Source organism: Varanus komodoensis, unplaced genomic scaffold (assembly GCF_004798865.1).
Source record: "Varanus komodoensis strain SLA01 unplaced genomic scaffold, ASM479886v1 scaffold6_4, whole genome shotgun sequence".
Classification (NCBI taxonomy): Eukaryota; Metazoa; Chordata; class Lepidosauria; order Squamata; family Varanidae; genus Varanus; species Varanus komodoensis.
This window is the reverse complement of record NW_025336347.1, coordinates 9606836-9628232: the sequence shown is the minus strand read 5'-3', so window position 1 is coordinate 9628232 and position 21397 is coordinate 9606836. Positions and strand designations below refer to the sequence as shown.

Sequence of the window (21397 nt, the reverse complement as noted above, 5' to 3'; positions counted from 1 at the left end):
CTTGTCCTTTGTGATCAGCCATGCCTTCTATGGCAGCTGTTTTGTAGTAGGTCCTAGAGCGGTTTCTCAGATTGTCAAATGTTCCCACAGGCCCCCACAAAATTGCTGAGTATACACTCCACAAGACTTCCCTGGGCTGCCTAATTAGCCAGAAGCGCAAGTTTCAAGTGTGCATGTAATTGCTCTAATCTACCCATATGCCCAGGCTGTACAAATGGAAAAAAAATCTCCATTTTAACAGGATGAGCAGGCCACAAAGTTATGTCAGTAGGGACTACTGTAATCAAAGAACTGAAGTTGCAAGCAACTTCATTCACATCATGGATAGCAAAAGTGTCACACTGGACAATCAGGTCCCCTTCTTCAAAATTTTCTGGTCCTTGATGTAAAAGATTTCTTGCAAACATAAAACAGACTGTTCACAAGTTTGAGAAAGTACAATTTTTGTGTGTCTGTCACCATCACAGAGAGGCCTTAATATGGGTTCAGCCCTGCATCTGTTTCCTGTTTCAATATTTTATTTATTTATTTATTTATTTATTTATTTATTTATTTATTTATTTATTTATGGCTTTTATAGGCCATCCATCACTGTTGTCTCTGGACTGCTTACAATGCAATGCAATGCAAAGTAATGTAAGTCCAAAACAAAATAAATTGGCTATACCACAACTGAATATAAAAATAACATAGTTAAAATAAGTTAAATAAATAAATATACAATTAAAATCAATTGACATTAAAATATTGGTCAAATAAAAAGGTCTTGACCTGGCACCAAAAAGCATATAATGACAACGCCAGGCGGACCTCTCTAGGGAGCGCATTCCATAGTTGGGGTGCCACCGCAGAGAAAGCTCTCCTCTGAGTGCTCTGTCTCCTGACCTCTTTCAAAGAGGGTTCCCAGAGGGCCTCTGCTGCCGATCTTAAGGACGGGAGGGTATATAGGGAAAAAGACATTCCTTTAGGTATCCTGGTCCCGAGCTGTTTAGGGCTTTATAGGTAATAACCAGCACTTTAAATTGAGCTTGGACTTCAGTGGGAAGCCAATGGAGCTGATAGAGGAGTGGAGTTAATGTGAGAATAACGACCAGTTCCCAACAGCATCCTGGAAGCTCTATTTTGCACCATCTGAAGTATCCAGACTGTCTTCAAGGACAGCCTCACGTAGAGCGTGTTACAGTAGTCCAAGCGGGAGGTAACCAATGCATGTGCCACTGTTGCCATGCAGTTCTCCTCCAGGTAAGAACGCAGATGGTGGATCAGCCAGAGCTGAAGGAAAGCGCTCCTTGCCACTGCCATCACCTGGGCTTCCAGGGACAGTTCCAGGTCGAGGAGCTCCTGAGTTGCTGACCCTGTCCTTTAAAGGGAGTGCAACCCCATCCAGGGCAGGGTCCAAGTCACTTACCTGGAAACCCAAATCACCTACCAACAGGACCTCCATCTTATCTGGATTGAGCTTCGGTTTATTGGCCCTCATCCAGCCCATTACCTCTGCCAGGCACTGGTTCAGGACAGCCACTGCCTCACCTGGATTAGTTGAAAAGGAGAGGTAGAGCTGGGTGCCATCAGCATACTGCTGACTCTGCAGCCCAAACCTCCTGATGACCTCTCCCAGTGGTTTCATGTAGATGTTAAATAGCAAGGGGGACAAAATAGAGCCCTACGGTATTCCATGGCAAAATTGCCATGGTGCAGAGCCAGTGTCCCCTAGCACCACCTTCTGGAATCAACCGGCAAGGTAGGAGCGGAACCACTGCCAAGCAGTGCCTCCTACTCCCAATCCTGACAGCCTATCCAGGAGGATACCATGGTCGATGGTATCAAAAGCCACTGAGAGGTCTAGGAGAACCAATAGGGATGCACTCCCCCTGTCCCTCTCTCTGCACGGGTCATCATACAGGGTGACCAAAGCAGATTCAGTATTGTAACCGGCTCTGAAACCAGACTGGAATGGGTCCAGATAATCAGTTTCATCAGTCCCACCACCACCCACTCCAATACCTTGCCCAGAAACAGGATGTTGACCACCAGTGTATAATTGGCAGCCAGCTCTGGATCCAGGGATGCCTTCTTTAGGATAGGCCTGATGACCGCCTCCTTTAAAGAAACAGAGGCCCAGCCCTCCCTCAGTGAGGCATTAATAACCTCCTCAGTCCAGGAGCCAATCCTGTGTTTGACTTTGGTAAGTAGCCATGAAGGGCAAGGGTCAAGTAAGCAGGTGGTAGGACATACTTGTCCAAGCACCTTGTCCACATCATCAGGCCTCATTAACTGAAATTCATCTATTAATGCTGGATCAGATGGCGTTCTGGACACCTCCCCTAAAGGAACCGTATCAACTGTGGAGTCCAGCTCATGACAAAACTGACTGATTTTCTTCTTGAAGTGCCAGGAAAAGTCGTCACAGTGGGCTATCGATGGTGACAGAGGATCTTTTTTAGGGCCTGGATGTATTAGCCCATGTACCACTGAAAAAGCTTTGCTGGATGGCACTGTGATGAGGCAATGGAAGTGAAGAAGAATTTCTTCTTCGCTGTCCTTACCACCACAGCACAGGCTCAATAATGAGCATGTAAGCATGTTCAGTGAGATTCATACCATGATTTCTTCCACCTGTGCTCTAATTGTCTCCCAACCAACTTCATCGCCCGTAATTCAGATGTATACCATGGAGATGAACGGGCTCTGCCTGGCAGGGGAGGATGCTTAGGGACAATCGTGTCAATCGCTCTGGCCATTTCCCCATTCCACAGCTCAACCAGAGCATCAACAGGAGCGCCAGCTTTATCAACCAGAAAATCCCCCAGAGCCTTCAAGAATCCATCCGAATCCATCCGGCTCCAAGGGCAGACCATCATAATGGGGTCCACACCCTTACAGAGGGAAAGGCCAGCTCAAATCTCACGAGGAAGTGATCTGGCCATGACAAGGGAGTCAAACACAAATTCCTCACTTCCAGATCACCCTCTTCCTGCTCCGTTGAGAAAAACAGGTCCAGAGTGTGACCTCGTTCATGGGTTGGGCCAATGACATGTTGAGACAGCCCCATGGCTGTCATGGAAGTCATGAAGTCCTGAGCCGCCCTGGTCAGAACAGTCTCGGCATGGAGATTGAAGTCCCCCAGGTCCTGGGGGTCCTCAACACCAGGTCTGAGACAATCTCTGTCAACTCAGGCAGGGAGTCTGATGGGCAGAAGGATGGACAGTACCCCAGCAGAATCCTTAATCTGTCTTGGTTGCCCACTGTGAGGTATAAGCCCTCTAGGCCTGGTCTCTAGCGGACAGGAAGCCCAGCAAGGGGAATTGCAGCTCAATGAACCAGAGCAACTCCCCCTCCCCTCCCCTCCCCTCAGGACGTGGCTGGTGCTGAATCAGATACCCAGGCAGGCACAGCTGAGAGAGGGCTACATCCCCACCCTCTCCTGCCCAGGTCTCTGTAATGCAAGTCAGGTCAGCCCTCTCATCCACAATTGGATAATGGATGAAGGATGTTTTATTGTGGACCGACCTGGCATTTAGCAGCAGCACTGTCAGGCCTGAGGGGCGGTTGATAAAGCTACCCGGAACCCTTCAGTTGTGGGAATAACCAGAAGAGGAGACAGATACCAGACTTCTGTCCCTCCTTCTTCTATGATGATGTGTTAATCCCCCAATGCCATATCTTCCCCTGCCCAACACTATCCCAATGGTGGCGCCCACACACTCCCCAGGCAAACCCATCAGACAAGTAAAACAACAATAGAACTCTGTTGTGATATAATAAAATACAGTTAAAACCCTCCACAAAAACACAGACTTCCTGGCCCGGCCCAGCCCCGCCAGCACCTAACTGCCCCAAACAGCAACACCCTTAGGCCGTTGCCCTTCGGCTGCCGGCCCAAGGCCACCCGTCCATGGCTGCCGCAGGCAAGTTAAGTCCACACCCCCTCCCTGTGCACCTCCCACAATCCAGCGCAGCTGCCACCATGCCAGGGCCCGCGGAGAACTCGCCGGCTTTTGCCCCTCTGGGTTCATTGACCCAAGCTCCCTAGAAAACTGAGGAGGCTGCCTGACTCAGTTAGCATGGGGAGGATGCTCAGAAGCAGTTGTGTCAACTGTATCAGTCACTGCCCAGAGTTTTACCAGGATTTCAATGGAATCACCTTTTGAGGTAGCAGGAAACACCCCCACAGTGCTCTAAAAGCCATTTGGATTCATTTTATTTCAAGGGTAGACCTTGACCCTGCTCATGGTGTTAAGGTTTCATTGTATTATTGTTCACTCCCCCTTGTAGTAAAGTGGTACTGAACAGTTAATAATAAAACAATAAATCTCAGAAAGGAGACATGAAAAAACTGTCCCTTCCATAGAAAACTCTTTACAGCTTCTGCATGGGACTCTCATTTACTTACACCTGGTTGAAGTCTTTTAATGCAGAATTATACACCCCTACTCCTTAGGTGTATAACTGATCAACCTCCAGGCATGAGCTGAGAGTTATAATTCATTTGTTTAGGTTGGAAAACTACTTGCCCTTGCAGCCAGTGTGCAGAAATGATAATTAGGCGCTTTAGATTAATGTGTGTTGTTAAAAAAAAAATCTGCATTGTAAAATCGTGCAGTTAATCCCTGAATGCACATGAATTCAGTGAGGTCTGGCTGTCAGTTCTGATCTAAAATGGTTTATCTTTTCTTTTGACAGTCTTTTCTTTTGCTTAAGATCAGTCTGATCTTAAAACAAGTGCAGATAATTCTTTAGAGTATAGCCTACAATGAATGATTGAAAATCTTGCTCAGCAATGGCAGATTTTAAATGACCAGAGCATGAAGCACCTTATCTATGGCCGTTTCCCAGCCAAAATATGTTTTACTGTGCAATCCTATCTATTTTTGCTTATTAGGTAAGCTCCACTGAGTTCAGTGAACTTACTCCCAGGTAAAGGATTACATATTTGCATGCTTAGACTAGGAAACCATATGCAGATGTACTCTGAGATGTATATCCCATTGAATTCAGTGGGAAATATGTTCAGTAATTTTGCATAGGATTACTTATGTTCTCAGTAGCAGTGTCAGTAGCAGTACTAATTATAGATAAATGGTCACAGAGAGACATAGTTTAATATGCTCAGAGGGTCAAACTGACCTTTAGTCAAAATGGATTCCCAGTTCTTATCTCCACTTCAGTTTACAGGGTATGAAGTTGTGGGACTCATTTGGCTACATGGTGGATGTAAACAAGGATTAAGCTGGTAGTAAACTCACCACTGGCAAAAGTTCTACCAAACATCTCTGCATCTGGTGAACCACTGGTTTAAATTTTCAATGGAGTACTAAAGTGAGTGCAACAAAAATCTGTGAAGCCAATCAGAGTAAAGATGATGGCTTCTGCCTTCACTATGGGGGACCCTGGAAAGGGAAAATGATTACTACCAGGAATACAATTCTGGGGACCACATTTGCCGCTCCCTCAAAACAGGTGGTACTGGGATACTTTGGGTACCTTTTGTGCCCCAAACCTCCTAAATTTGAGCTATAGGTTCTCTTAGGAAGACTTTCAGCTTGCCCTTAATTATCTTGGTGATCCTGACAGCATGCAGGGTTGTTTCAGGGCAGAAAATGACCCTGTGAGAGAGGTTGCCCTAAGTAAGTTAATGATTGAGGCAAGATTTGAACTGTGGACACCTCAGCTCTTATTCTTAGCCATGGGAAAGCTGTGTTGCATCTCATATGCTATAAGTCAAGAAAGATCAAACATTAAGCTTTGTCCTTCTAGAGAATTTGAGTTCCACTGTCACCGCAGGAATCTGTTTTTGAAACCTTGTGAATGACAATTTGTAAGCATCCAAAAGCTAAACTATATCTTGAGTTGCACATCAACAGCTGTGAAATCTTTTGTGTATGCAGACACAACGGTAGTATAGCTAGTTTGTGCAACTAGTGACTTTCAAGTCACCACAGTTTTAAAAATTGAATTTAATGGTTATACATGATTGCATGTTGTACAATCCTCTAATGCTATTTGGGAAACATTGATAGAGGGACTTAGAAATCTTGGACCCCCAAACCCTGCAGGTTTTTCTATCAATTAACCTTCTTGCCATAACATTACAAATAGCTTGATACCATAATAACAAGAAATGTTATTTTTTTAAAATGAGATTCTAAAGATGTCTTAAGTCATACAGCTGAGCAGTTTGAAGACCACAAATGATTTGGATTCCCAGAAAAGTAAGGTAAAATTGTTAACAAACCATTATTTTGGTAACAGTTTTGAGACTATGTCATTATGAGCCTAGCTAAAGTGATGCTGTAATGAAAAAAACCCTTAAAAATCAAGTATTTGGAATAAAAGCCTTGAATCCATGAAATTGAGCATGGTACCCTATGGTTACAGTGGGCTTTCTTGCCTTCACACTGCTATTGGCCACTGTGTGCTCCACAAACTATTCTTGGAATGTAAAGAAAAACACACAAGGTGCAACCAAACCATATATTGTTTTTGGATCTCCAGGAATGTTGGCATATAAATGTTGGCGATAGATGGAGCGTAAAAGAAATGCTCTTATGTACTCAAGAAAAAGATGTTTCGATCTGGGCTGTATGATGTGATTCTGCCATGTTTCTGTAGGTCAGGGATCTGCAGAATGTAAAAAGCTTAGCTCTTTTCCCCCTTGGATTCTTGCAAGGATCCTCCACTTGGTTGGCTTGTCATCCAAAGAGACACCTCTAACTCCAGAATTATTAAGCAGATTTGTTATGTCTTCACTGGTAACAAATTCAGAGAATCAAAGTTTGAAGGCCTCGGTGTTTATATCCTTGCTTTGCAAATTGAAAGAACCTGTAGACTATAGATAATCTAAGTAAAATAAGCAGATAATGCAGGACTGAACTGGCCAGTGCACCATTTTTTCAAGGTTGCCTCTAAACTGGGTCTTGGCAGAGTTGCAATCTCATATTTTCCATGAAGAAACTTTCTCCAAAGTATGCAAGGAGGGAAGGAGGCCCCTCAGCTCTGACCCTTGCAGAATGCCCTTCATTTTTATCCCTGTTATTTAATTAATTAGTAACTGCTCTGTTTTGAAAGGCAGAAGATTAGCAAATGGATTTGTGAGTTGCCTTAAATCTCATCAGAAAGCAAATTAGTGTCTCTATCAACTTAGGAACTGTTTGTAAGGTAAAACCTGACCTTATCCCAGTTACAAAGGTGTTACATCATGCCAGCTTAAAAAATATGCAAGGATTATGAAAAGGTATGTTAATGAGCCTATATTATTCCAGCTAGAGCATTTATTTGAGAAGACTATTGTAACACTAGTAATGCTTTGCTAAAAACATGGTTCACAGGGACACACACAGGTACTCCCTTTTACTGTGCACATATCTTCCATTCTGGTTGGATAAAACAGCTTGTTTGTGGCTATAATCTTCAAATGGCATTCAAAAATGTTCAGGGGAATCCCTGACTAATCTTTGCAATAGTGTGAGAATCGTGTATGTAGAGGGATTGATCATGTAAGGATGCAGGTAACAGATTTAAAAAATGGAAATATTAAAAAATCTTAAAGCAAAACATTTTGACTGCATTCTTCAACTACTCTGATATGAATAAAAATACTGTAGACACTCTGAGGTTTGGAACAGTGAGAATGGAATGAAAATAAGAGCATGAATACAGTTAAAACTGTTGCAGTTAGAACTGCTGTAGCCATGTACCATGTTCTAGAGTTGCTCATGTTAATTGCCCTTCATATTTTGCAGGAGATAGATCTTGCCAGTTTAGAATTTAAAATCTCAAGGGGGTTGTGGGTTAATTCTCCACGTTCATGTTTGGATTCCCTCTGGCCAAAGCTGTAACTTTCCATATTTTCTATCCCACATTGTTATCAGCACATTGGACATGTTCCTAGTTGGTGCTGTCTCTTCTAGAGTTACGGTGGTAAAACATCTTCCTTCTGCCCTCAGTGCTTCTTTCCATACCAGCTACAACTTTGAGAATGATCATGAGGCTGGTGGTGATCCTGGTATTGCCTCACCCTCTCCTCTTTTCAAACAGGAGCAAAACATCCAGAAAGCTGAAATTGGCTGTCTAAGCCTTTTGCAGGGTGGGAGTACAGAGGCAATGCTTGTCTCAGCACATCATCCACCCTGCATTAGATGCCCATAATCCCCTAAGTTCAGAGTGTTGCAAGCACCCTAAGACGTACTTCTGAGTAAACACTAAAGATGTATGTGCTGCTGCTTGCTCGGAGTTCACGCTCTTAATAGCCACTTGCTACTCACTTAATTCGAAGGTACTGCTTCTGGTAGCTGTGGATCTAAATAATGTCTCCCTACCCAGAAAAAGGTATGTGCTGTCTTTGCACCCAGTGCTCAGGTGTCTATTAAGGTCAAAGTTGCTGTTGCCCTTCCTTTGGTGTTAGAGTTCTCTAGGGATGAGCTAAACATTATACAAAGGAGATGTTAATTTCTGACCCTCCTGGTAGGGGTATTTTAACTGAATCAAAAGCCAGAGTTCCAGCTCCTGCCACCTGTTCTCAGTCTGTGCATGCCAGGCCTCTTGGTTTGAGTACCTCTTTTATCCAAGCCCTGGAGATCATTTAATGTCTCTGAACCCACTACTTTCTTGATGCAGTCCTGAAAGTACTTTAAACATGGTGAAGTCCTGTGCACTAGCTCAAATTCTAGCCAAAAAAAACCAAATTCTGTATGAAGACTGGCTTACAAATAACACACATTGTTCAAATTAAAACATGGTTGTGCCAATGAATCAATTATGCTGTTCCTATGTCAATGTTTCCACTTCCAATCATTTCAAGGGTGGTTTAGTACGTTAGAAAAAAGCCAAAGCTGAGAGATGACCAGTTCTTATGTCACTCAGAAATGCATACAATAACTCTCATGGGGAAGAAGCTAAAAATGTGGTTTAGAGTGGAGGAGTTTTCTCTTTGCAGATGCTTCTCTACTCAAAATCACTGTCACTGGAGGAACAAGTGGCATCCATGATTCAGAGTGCCTCATACCAGCTTAGGCTGCTGCAACACTACCTGGTCAAGGACAGCCTTGCTTCAGTGATCCAAGCCCTGGTAGGTAATTGGCCTTTTAAACTATTACAATGTATGGCTTTGTGTCTGCCTTAAAAATGGTTGAGAGCATCAGTTAGCGCAGAGTGTGGTTGCAAGAGTGTTAACTGGGACTGAACAATATGAGCGTGTCACCATGGCTTTGCCATCTTCATTGACTTACATTCCAGATTCAACTTGATGTCCCGTTTTGAGTTTTAAGGCCATTCATGATTTGGGACCAGAGTGCATGGAAGACTCTGGAAGCCTTTGAAAGCCTTTCTTTGAGAGTTCAAAGAAATTGAGCTGCAGCAGCCATGCATGGCTATAGGAGCAGGGGGGTTTCAGCGGTGGAATGCCTTCCCCAGAGAAACTCACCTGCCTTTTTGTGTGAACTGCTGTTACAGTTCTAGAGGTGAATAAATATCTGGAAATGGGTTGCATATTTTAAGATTTCAGTTGGATGATGTTGCAGAGGCACGAGAAGCATGGGGAACACAAGACCATTCTCTGCTGTGGTCTAATATGGACGGGCAGAAAGAAGATCATGAGATCTTTTAGACTTAAGGTTCCAATCATTCCTAACAATTGTTCATGGTTGTAGGGGCTTCTGGAGTCGATGTCTAAAACATTCTGAGATCTACTTTGAAATTCAAAACATCTGGTAATTTCCCCATTCATGCACTAAAATAACACCTGAAACAGGTCACACACACAGAGAGAGGATAATGGCAAACTATGTATGATGGATAGTATTTTATTTCAAAGAATTATCTTTTCATTGGGATGCCTGAGTGCTTTGTAATCGGCTGCTCTGCTCTTTGTCATTGCAAAAGCAGAAGAACAAGGGAGTTCTGAAAGAAGCATAGCAGGGGGTGAAGCAAAGGTTGCTGGGGGTGGGAAGAAGAGGGTAAGGTCTGTTCTTACGGCAAGACACGGAACACTCATAAGCAACTCAACAGGAACTGGTTACTGCCATCAACCAATAATATTTGAAATTCGGTATGGAATTACCTCTTACCAACTCCAAACAATGTGGCAAATAGGAACTAGTGATTTCAGAGAACTGTATTTTTGAGTTAAGCAATCTCAGAATGGAAGCATAGGAATCTTAATTAACCTAAAAATTATTGCTTCTGTACACTTGGCTTTCTTTCCTTCTCCTTGACAAAAGTACTTGGTAATGAAAGCAAAACAAACTTGTTGAGTTGTTTTTGGTCCATTGCCACATTCCCTAAAATGAGCCACTGAAGCTATTGTGCCCTTGAATGTCCTTGGAAACCCCTATTATATTTGGAACTTGGCTTCAGATGGATCATTTTTGTAGCTGCTATAGAAAAATCTCAGAATATTGAACTCTTTTCTAAATGATGATGATTCTATAACATTATACAATATTATTATAATTGATATTGTAAATATAATTCTATAATATCACCTTGGTGAAATGCAACATGCCAAATTACTTTTTTTATCCAAACTGTACTCCAAGTACCTTAGCGTTAGGTATATGGTCTTGTTCCTTTTATTTTCCCAGCCACCCTGTGAAGAAGGTTAGATTGAAAGAGCCTAACTAGCTTGAGTGATCACCCACTAAACTTTATGGCTTAGTGTGGATCTGAACCAGGGTGTTTCCTAGCCCAATCCCAGGATTCTAACCACTCCACTGCACTGCCTCTTAACACCAAAGCGATATGATATCATCCACTTGAACTACCCTGTAATTTTCTTTTAATTCTTTTTGTTCAGATAGTTGGATTGGAGAGCATTATTTTTTCCTGGAAGCTTAACCTGAGGAATGATTTGATTGCAAGTGACAAGCCAGAGACATTCCTGCCATTCAGGAGAGGTTTAAGGAATTTCTTATTGGCTAAATTACAAATTTGTAGCATTTTGCCCAGCACTGCATGGCAATTTCAGTCTGCCTGCCTGTGACAAGATTAGCATTTTCTCTCCCTCCCTCCCGTCATAATGATTGTGTAAAAGAAAAAAAAGGGGGGGAAAGCTGGAGAAGATTAAGTTGTACCAGGCAGAGATGCAGAAAATGTGTAAAACCGCAGGTCTTTACCTTGAACGATTCCCTCTTTCATTCATTTGGTGCCTTAATTAGCCTTGTGTCCTTTAACCTCCTGAGAAATAAGGGAGTAGGTTTTGGGATGGGATTGGGACACACACAGATTTACCACACACCACTAGGTAATTCATCAAGGAATGTTTATAATTAGTCCTACCTCTACCATTTCAGCTTTATTTCAATAATTTGTCTGTTCTAAACAAGAACTGTCAGACCATTCATCAAGGTGTTTTGTAGGCAAAGCTTAGCTTTGCAGTAGAAACTATACTGTGGTATATTTATAACTGGACTTTAATGTGGTAAATTCCTCCCTGTGGTTGTGGTTCCTCTTGGACAATTACCTGGCTGTATGTGTGGTGGATTCCCATTAAGTGGACAAGAAAAGCAAAATCCAAGATGAGCTGGCAAAAGACCTGTCACATTGTATTAATTAATTAGCGCTTGACGGAATTTAGCCGAGAACCTCATAATAACAGGCAGGTTGAAATAATGGTTATTCCTGCTTTTTTCTTAGCACTTCATTGAACGGTGGTTTCATAAGAGGTCTGCCGATTACAGCTTCTTCATACACCTGGCCAGGCCCTCCAAGCTGTTGCTGCGTGTATTCATTAAGGACAAGTTCTTTCCAGTCATTTGTCCCAAAGAAATATCATACTCAAGGGGCTTCTGTGGCCCAGTTTGAGTTAGACTGGATCTCCCAGCCAGTTGCGCTAATCAGCTGTGTCTCGAGACATGGCTGAAATGAGCGTCCTGTCAAGACACAAGTGATGGAAAAGCTCCCTGAGAGGATGGGATAGTGTAGGATCGGACCGTAAGCCACGTAAAATTGCCAAAAGTTCAACAAGCCGAGGTGTGAAGAAAATACAATGGCGTGTTGCTTAGAGAGTATAAATTGCATATGCTGATTATATTGTAAGCCATCCAGAGAGCCTTATGACTAATTGGGTGGCATATAAATAAATCATAAATTTGCTGATGTGCTCTTTGGTTCTGATTTCTGGCTTTCTTACTTAACTCTAATTCCCAACACAACTCCCGCTTTATTTCTGCCTATGCTGCTGTCTATGGTTCAGCCCTGGCACAATTCCACTGAAGAAGAGGAATGGGAGGTACTGAGGGATGGGGGTGTGTATAGACCTGTAGAATGTGCAGATGTATGATATGATTGTAGTGCATGACTCCCTGGAGAAGACAAGCATGCAATGGAAAATCAAAGGCAGGTGGAAAAAATGCAGAAGAACAAATATGGGATGGATTGGCTCCATCACAGTAGCCACAGCATTGACCTTAGAAGAGCTGAGCATGGCTGTCATGGATAGAACATTTGGGACAGCTTTCAGTTATAGGGTCACCATGAGTGGGAGACAACTTGATGACCCAGAACAACAGATAGGTACAGTCTTGAGAGAGAGAGAGAGAGAGAGAGAGAGAGAGAGAGAGAGAGAGAGAGAGAAGGAAATAAGATTAATGGAATAGGGTTAAGTAAGATGCTGCACTTTTATTTCATTGTAAGATGCTGTACTTTTATTGCATTGCATTGCTGTCCTGGGACTTTTAGTGAAGGGCAGTATATAAAAGCATGAAAGGAAGAAAGAAAGAGGCCCATGTAGTTCAGAGAGCAAAGGGAGATTGAAACACATTGACTGTAAAAATATGTTTTCAAACAGTATATTGATTATGAAGCCCTGTTGAGTTCTTCCTGTTGTCTAGACAGCTGTGCTTTGAAAGTCTTCTAAAATTAACTCCTGATTTGTTATCTAGTGCTTCTGCTAGCTCATGCAACATCCCTCTATGAGATAAATGTTCTCTGTTGAACAAAACAGAGGTACCATGAATATCAACGCATTTGTATTTCTTGAAGCAGACAGCAGATGGCGATAATGCTTCCAAGAGATTCAGCAATGTGATTGTTCGCAGTCTTAATAAGTCTGTTAAGATTTAGGACTACTCAGTCCAAATGCTCATATTCAGAATATAAAGGCATTGTAGCAAATGCTTCTACATGATTTTATTATTTGGTGCTGCATCTGTTGGGACTAATTTGGGTTCTTCGATGGAGAAAAAGCAAACTACATTTTAAAAATAAATGTGCAAAATGAGTCCTGATTTTATCTAATAGAGGCTTAATACCTCCCAAAGCTGTTTAGTGCTGTATGCCCACATTTTGTATGAAGACAACTTATGTATATGCTGATTATGTAAGAAATAGTAAGGTTCTAAGTAGACAAAATCAATGAACTGCATGAGGAGTGTGGACAGATGTGCCCTGCATAGTATAATAAATGATGTGGTATCAGAGAGATGCTTTTTTTTTTTTTTTTTTACAATGTAGGATTAACACTGCTGCTACTTTGTTGTACTCTAAAATTTATTTAGCAGGATATAAGCTCCACTGCAATTGCTAGGGACATGGTATGACTAAGCTTTGAATTAATGAGCTGCTCATCAGTACAAAGTTTTAAAAGACTAATGGTTTAGGTCAGGGTTGGCCAACCTACAATACGTATGACACAACTGGCATAGACAAAGGGAGGAGCTGTGTTCCTGGTCCAAAAAAGCAGAAAAGCCCATGTGCCATGTTAAAACCGGTTGCACAACTGGTACAAAAACAAAGGCCTTCCAGAGGGGCTCCCCAAATGGCCATCCAGAGACTGGCAGGGATGAAGGTAATGGGGAAAATAAAAGCATTTGTTGTGTGCTTTAGAAGGGCAGTGTTATGCATGGTTGTCTAAAGTGGGAGAGGGGTATAAGATTATGTCCAGGGTCTAAAATTATCTACCTGAACCACTGTTTGCAGCCAAGTCAGCTGAATCTACACTCACGCCTGCCTCTCTTGCAGTGTATTGCTGCCTGCCACCTAGTTGCTTAATCAGTTCAAACCAGCCCCTGCATGTACTGGCCATGATGCTGCCAAGCACATTCATAGTTACTGGCAAAGTGCCTATGTTGCAAACAGCTGTATGTCCCCAGAGCTTCTCCTTATGGCCAGGCATACTGATTGGCTTAGGGTTTCTAGTCATGAAGAAGTGCCCTACATAATAGGAGCACAGGCCTCTTTCTTACTGAAGTAAAATTTGTGGCTACCTGAGCTGTAGTTGGTGAGCATGATCTTGACCCACTCAGCACATTTGATGGATGCGCATAGGTGGGGAGCTCATTCAGTATCACATATGCCAGAGCAAGATCCACCAAAGCCCTTGTTCCATGGGATTTTCATGAAGGGACACTCATGTGATGAGAGGGTCTAGGGCAGCCTAGTTGGCCCCAAGTCCTGGATGTGAATATTCTCAGCTCTGTTTTCTACCAGGTCCTACAACTCCCTCTACCAGGGAGAGAAAACTTTGCTATGATTTTTTTTTAAATTAGGCCAAATTATTATTATGAAAAATTAGGCCAAATTATTATTATGAAAAATTACTTGTATTGCCTATCCCTAGGAAGGATTAAATTTGAAATTACCTGTACTGGTTGATAGCTGAAAGCCATTCTTATATTGATTGAAAACTCCTGGAGGGGAATTTCAGCCAGAACAAAGGCCTTTCAGATCAAGCATATTTCTGGTCTGAGGCACTTTTTCTGAGATAACAAAATGTCCCACATTTGGCTAATGCCAGTTTCTTGCTGAGGTGGGAAGAGGGTTTAATAAATGCCTCTGGTGGAGCCTACCCAGTACAGCTGGCTTGTTAAAACATTCTCTTTTTTTCATGCTAATGGTTCAAGGTAGCAGTCACTGAGTTGGCATAACATGTTGACCTAATGTGGGCAGCCAGCCATGGTGGGTGGTCATGACATCTGAACTTGGCACATTCTCCACAGAGGGACTGAATTTTCATGAATTAAGACTGCCTGAGAATCCATGGTTTGTCAAATATTCATGGTAGGTAGTCGTGTTGTCCGAACCCAGGAAGGTGATTTTGTCACGGGCTGCAGGATCAGTTACACAACTACTTGGCAAGAGCAGAAGGAAAAGACACGCTTTTGTTCACAGTCTCACCAGCGACTCCTCCAGCTGTCCTCACCAGTAACTGCTCCCTCCATGACTGTGCAAGTCATGCTTTGAAGGGACTTGCACTCATACGCTATGTGGTTACCCTCAACTCCCTGCTTTGGGAGTATTTCAGGGAATATGTTTGTAATTGTTTTTACAATAATTTTTCCATTCCTTTGCACATAGGCAGGAGTCAGGTTTGCCTGTTCAATATGTGTAGTCTTGGAAATTTTCTTATATGTTTCAGCTGTGAACGGGAGCACTGAAGAGGCCTGGTTAACATACAAGGAAATAGGCAGAAGGCTGGTAATTTGTGCACCATTGCAAAGGACTAGGGCAGGGATACTATTAAGGGAAGGCAGGACCAAGTAGCACAGTTCTCGATGAATACAGCAAATGCACCAGGGGAATCTCCCCCCTTGTCAATGTAATGCTCTCACCTTTAGGTATTAAACTGACATGTCTCAGAAACTTCCACCATTTCAGTCTGCAACTACTCTGGAAATGGGAGTTATCAACTCCTGCTGCCTGTTTTTAGTGCTCTTTTACAGGTCCTCTTGTCTGTGTAACCTGATAGAGCCATGTTTTGTATTTGTCAATTTTATCCTCCAGTTTGGCACTTTTCCAAGGGAGATAAGTTTTATATGGAGGTATGCCAACTAAAACTTAATTACTGCCCAATTTTTATTTTAATGTTTCTAATAAAAAATCTGGACAATCTGATGAGGACTTGTTTACTTCGAAGTTATACAGAAAGTGTCAATTGAGCAAGAAGACACAAATTGGAAATGGGGTAGAGAGCAGCAGAAGTTGGTGCACTCATGCCTCTAAAAGTTTATTGTAGATATATAGCAAAGGAATTAGGGTGGGCAGGAGGACTGTGTTCTCTAGGGTAAGAAAAACTCTCCTGTTTGTATTCTGTTTTGGAAGGAAAAGGTAAATGACATGTTTACCTTGCAAATTTTGCACTCTGCAAAATTTACATATTTGCCCAATTTACTCCAATTTTTAAACAGGCATATCATTACTTTCTCATACAGGTGAAAATGTCTGCTACAGGTTTACTGAGGATGATAACTCCTTAACTGGTTTTGTGAAGTTCTGAATAGCAGCTTAAAACTTAAGGGTTTCCCGTCCAGTGAAGGCCTGTGATGGCAGAAACTTCTAGCAGGGTTTTATGGCGCATGCCCAGTTTTGGTCTGAAGCAGAAATGTTGCCAGCACTGAAGGGATTATACGCTGCAGAGGGAATGTAATGGATTCTGTGTGCAAACCTTATAAATGCATGAGAGCAGCAAGGTTTTTTACCCTTCTAGACTGAGCACTCCAAGTCTCCAATTTATATTACCGAAAAACAATACAACTGTATTGTAATGCATTGCATGCATTTTACCTGCCCTCCCCGATCTAAACTGGGAGAAAGACAAGAAGCAAGCGGTTCAAGCTGGGGCCCCCCTTCCCATGCTATGGTACCAGTATAACACAAGAAGCCTCAGACCTTGCTCGTTAATTCTCAGACATGTCCCCTGCTTCTTTCCCTTCCTACCCCTTGTGCATTCATATTCTCCTCACCTTTAATCTTCTGGGCTTCATTGTTCAGACAGGCAGTGCTTTTCCAGTACAGGTACACCTTGCTTTATTGCGCATGGTTTTGTCGCAGTTTGCAGATACTGTGTTTTTTGTTTTTTTTTACAAATTGAATGTTTGTGGCAACCCTACATCAAGCAAGTCTGTTGATGCCATTTCCCCACAGCATGTGCCTTCTTTGTGTCTCTGGATCAGATTTTGATAATTCTTGGAATATTTTGAGCTTTTTCATCACCATATTCGTTAAGGTGATCTGTGATCCGTGATCTTTGATGTTACTATTGTAATTATTTTGGGGCACCATGCAACACACCCATGTAAGACAGCAAATCGAAAGCCTATTTTTTATACATAATGCGAATCCATGCTTAATAGACTACGGTATAATATAAACGTAACTTTTATATGCACTGGGAAACAAAAAAAATCATGTGACTCGCTTTGTTGCAATATCGCTTTATTCCAGAGGTCTGGAACCAAATGCACAATATCTCTGTGGTATGCCTGTATAGCCAAATCAGCAAACTACAGTTTGGCCTTCACTCCTGCACCATATTTAGATAGCACAGTTTGAAATGGATTTCCATTTCCGGCTTGGAGTCTAGCCCAGTTGAGGAATCAGAATAAAGTTCGATATCCTGTGCTTTGCTGAACAAGAAAGCTAGGAAGAGAATTGACAGGCAGAAGTGAGGGGAAGTTGGAGCCCAAGACTCAGATCTAAACTTCCAGTGCCAAATCATTGTTTGGCCATTTTATTCTTATTAGCCTGCTGCAGAAGCCATTGGGTGTTTTCTTCTTGAATTGTAAAATGAGTCTAGTCTTTTTTACAGTTTGTCATGGGGGACAAACATGCGGCTGCTCTACCGATGTAAAGTTCCAGAGTGATCCTTTGTACCTCTTAGAAGTTCACTTGAGTTGGAGGGTTCTACAAGACCCTAATTCTATCATTAGATTTTATGATTTGTGCTTCTTACAGTGGCCTTTTTGTTACTGGCCTTTTCAGAATCTATGCCACGTCTTGCGAGGGAATACACTGACATCAGCAAGGAAAGGCTGTGTGTTTTTTAAGCAAACCAATATATGAAAGAGATGGGGTTCCCCCCCCCCCCAGCCTCGGGGGAAAGTACTTGATGTTTGTAAACTTATCTAGCTCATCATTTTTCATTCTTTGTGGCAATTCTGACAATTCTTCATTCCTCAAGGCAGTGATCTCTGATTTATTTGAAACTAATCTGGTTTTTGCTGAAGTCAAGGTCCTGCAAAAGAAAGAAAGGAAAAAGGGTCTCATTAGAGAACTACCCCCCAACACACACATGTATCTAAATGTGTAGGGTTTCAGGCAGAATGGTGTGTATGTGTTGGTAAGACTAGCTTGGATATAAACATCTTGGAGCAGACGGGTAACTTTCCAAGCCAGCACAGGCATTTGGTGTCTTCAGCAGCCACTGGAAATGCACTTCACAAATTTTATCATTGTCTTAGGATAAACAAACCTTCTCCATCTTGAAGCACTTTCCATTCCTCCACATGGAGTCCTTTAAATCAGGGAATGTACAGCACTAGGGTTGGGTTGGTGCCTGCTGTTGCTTGGAATCCCTTGCGCAGCATACTGTTGATCTGGTCTTTGCTTCAGAGCTTGAGGTCTGGGCGCCAGCAGTGGTGTGGTGGGGAAATCAACCATAGTCAGCCCACTTTCTTCTGAAGTTTTGCCTGATGGTGCCAATCCCTCTCCCGGTGGGGGACCGATTAACATGCCCCATTAACATGCCTCACTGAGAATAACCCATAATTAAACTATAGTGCAAAATTGATGTGCAATTACAACCCATTGACCTGATTTACACACAACCTGGTTCACATGTAATGGCAATCCATGATTTAAGAACAACTTCAAATTCAGTGACAACCAATACTCAACCTGGACTCTGTTGAGTCCTTGACATGTGAAGTTGTTCTTACAGGCGAACGAGAACAAAGAATGTTAGCACTTGTAGTTTTCAATATGTACATTTTTATATTATCTTTGTAAGTTACTTGTTATTTGTTTCTTTTATCTGTATGTCCTACAGATATTAGCATACACATTGTTTCATTGTGATATTTGTAATGAAACTTTATTTTGCATGATCTGAACTGTAGGTACTGTACTTTTAAGTTGTGATATTGTGATTTGACAATACAAAATTAATTTCATACCATTTTCAACCAAAGCTATTCAATTGATACTTATATTCCACAATGTTTTATTTCTGTAGAGAGCTGCAGCAATTTGCTTATTTTTCCTCTCTTGACTGAACAGTTCTACAATTATGGTAGTTGCTCTTGTTGCATTTATACCAATTTGCAGTAATGATTCTTGCTGAAACTAGATGCTATATTAAATTAGAGCTTCCATTCAGGCCTATATCAATCATTTCCCATCGTTTAAATTCTCTTGTGTTCGTTTTATATTTTATTTAAACTATAACCAATTTCTCTTACGCATCATCCTGAGAAGAGTCCAAATGTCTTTTTTAGGTTTTAATGTAAGCATGACTCGCTTTACATTTGTATACACACACAGACTTTATGTTCCTGCTTTATGTTCAGAAGAAACAAGCAGCAAGTCTGTCAGAATTTCCTCCTGCTCAACCAGTTCCTGCATGGTAACTCAGCAGAGTTAAGAGTGTGCGCTTGTGTATGGTAGAAACTGAAATCGTTGTGAATCGGAGGAGAAGTTCTTGGCTCGCACTGACTCACACTGGTCTGGATGCTGAGTCAGAGCTTGTGGTGGAGGAGACAGTGGGAGCCTAGGAAAGTGGGTTTTCAGACTGAGATGGGAGAAACAGAGGAACTTATGTCAAGGCCGCTCTCTCCAGGGCAACCTGTGGAAACAACCAAGATGTACAAGATGTACAACCATCTGGAAGGGGCACAGGAAAGGAGTCCTGAGAGCCAGATGAAGGTCTTGACCTTATGAGGAGGGCACTGGGGGAGGCGCGCTCGTCAACCAGAGGAAAAATATGCAGAGAAAAGGCATGCTTGCTTCCAAAAGGACCTTCCCAGAGGGATCAGGTCCAGACATACTAAAAAGGAGAGTTCCCAGAAACAGTTGCTAGATTACAATTCTGTGAACAACTCTGTGTATGCTCAAAGAATCATTTCAGGGTGATTGTGTTTATTAGGTATCCATTGGGAAATAAAGAACTTTTGCAAAGGAATGGCCTATTGCCTTACATGTGCCAAGGGAGGAAAGCCTAGCTCATGAGAGGAACTAAGAAAAAAATCTATTGAGCAGATGTTCATCTAGCTTTATGGAGTCTTTTCTCTCCTGATGCAGTAAGTAAAGTAACAATATAACAAAACTGCAAGCTATGAAGGAGTCATGAGATTATTCAGGGACTCTGAGGGGTCATGAGATTATTCAGGGTCCCCATCTCACCCTGGCACTGCATCAAAACCATCCAGAGGACACATGTAGGGGAAGGGAAGGCAGTTCTTCAAATAGCTTATTTATTTCATGTTTATATAGCCCAATGGCCAAGGCTTTCTGGGCTGTTATTAGTTAGTAATGTAACTAATTGAAATAGTTAAAGCTTAATAATCACTCTTTCTTGAAAAAAGGGTAAATATGAAAAAAATCCTTTTTATTATGAATTTCAGTAATTAAAACAATAAAAGAACAAAATAACGTTGATGTGAATTAGGAAGTCTGATTCCAAATCTTGCTTATTGGTATCTTTCTACTTAAAAATAGCAACCTGTGTTGAATAATTTCTCACTTTATGAGATATTTATTGCTTTCTTGTTGTGAACATGTAGGAGATAATTGCTTTGTGTTTTACTCATAGGTTTTGGTTCATGGCCTATATTAGCCAAGCATTCATAGAAAACATTCAGGCAGCAGTGAAAAACTACCCTGGTTATTTTAACAGCTCTTGGCATCTGCCAGTTCTGAAATGGATCAGCTGCTTTTTCTGACTTTTTCTTTTTTCCAGAGAGCCTTCAGGCCATTGGGAGGTTTAAAAATGTAATAAATAAATAACACCTTAGGACACAGTCCTGAGCATGTTGCAACAGAAAGAAGTCTACAACTCCCAGCCTTTCAAAGCCAGCCATTTAGTAAGCAGTGGGACTATTTTCCATCCAAACATACATAGGATGGTGCCAGTTGCCCTGCAGGCAAGCCTTTTGAGACTGCACATGGGATTCTGAATAGTGACTAAGGAAGTTCTACTGTGCAGGTCAGTTTGCTGAGCAGGTTTGGCTGCCTTTTATGCTCAGTGCTGACCTGAAACAGAAGTATTTGTGTGGTATGTGTGTCCTTAGCTGATAATCCTGTCCTCCCACACACTTTGGGCAATTGTTTTCAATGGCAAATGTGATAAAAAGTTCATAGTATGCTTTCATGATGCTTTTTTGCTGGCCCATGGCATAAAGTTCTTGGGGCAGTTTGCAAATACATGGCAGATCAGGAAAAAAAAGTATCTGCAATCTCTCAGCAAAATTAAGCAGCGGCAATTCTGCCAGTCTGTCCCTTCCTGTTAATCAAGGTGCTGCATGAATTTTCATGGATGGAACATAACAATAAAGAAACTGTAAAAATTAATTGTTGGCCTTTGGTATTTTTCAAATGAAAACTTCTTTTTCTACAGGGGAGAGCAGTTTGTTCATGAGCAGAAGTCATTATCTACAGAAATTTGCCACTGCTGAAGAAAAGTTCTTGT

The 21397-nt window shown here is 41.9% G+C and overlaps 1 protein-coding gene across 12 annotated transcripts in view; it reads left to right on the top strand.

Annotated features, from left to right (window-relative positions):
- Positions 1-21397, top strand: part of MITF (melanocyte inducing transcription factor) — a 189319-nt gene that overhangs the window by 128947 nt on the left and 38975 nt on the right. The window contains exon 1 of one of the 12 annotated variants that reach the window (XM_044451838.1): positions 8969-9067. The exons of the other annotated variants lie outside the window; for them this stretch is intronic. Coding sequence (XP_044307773.1) covers positions 8984-9067 — 84 coding nt within the window. The 5' untranslated portion in view covers positions 8969-8983. Of the gene's footprint in view, positions 1-8968; positions 9068-21397 lie in introns of those variants that run through there. 12 annotated transcript variants of the gene reach the window in all.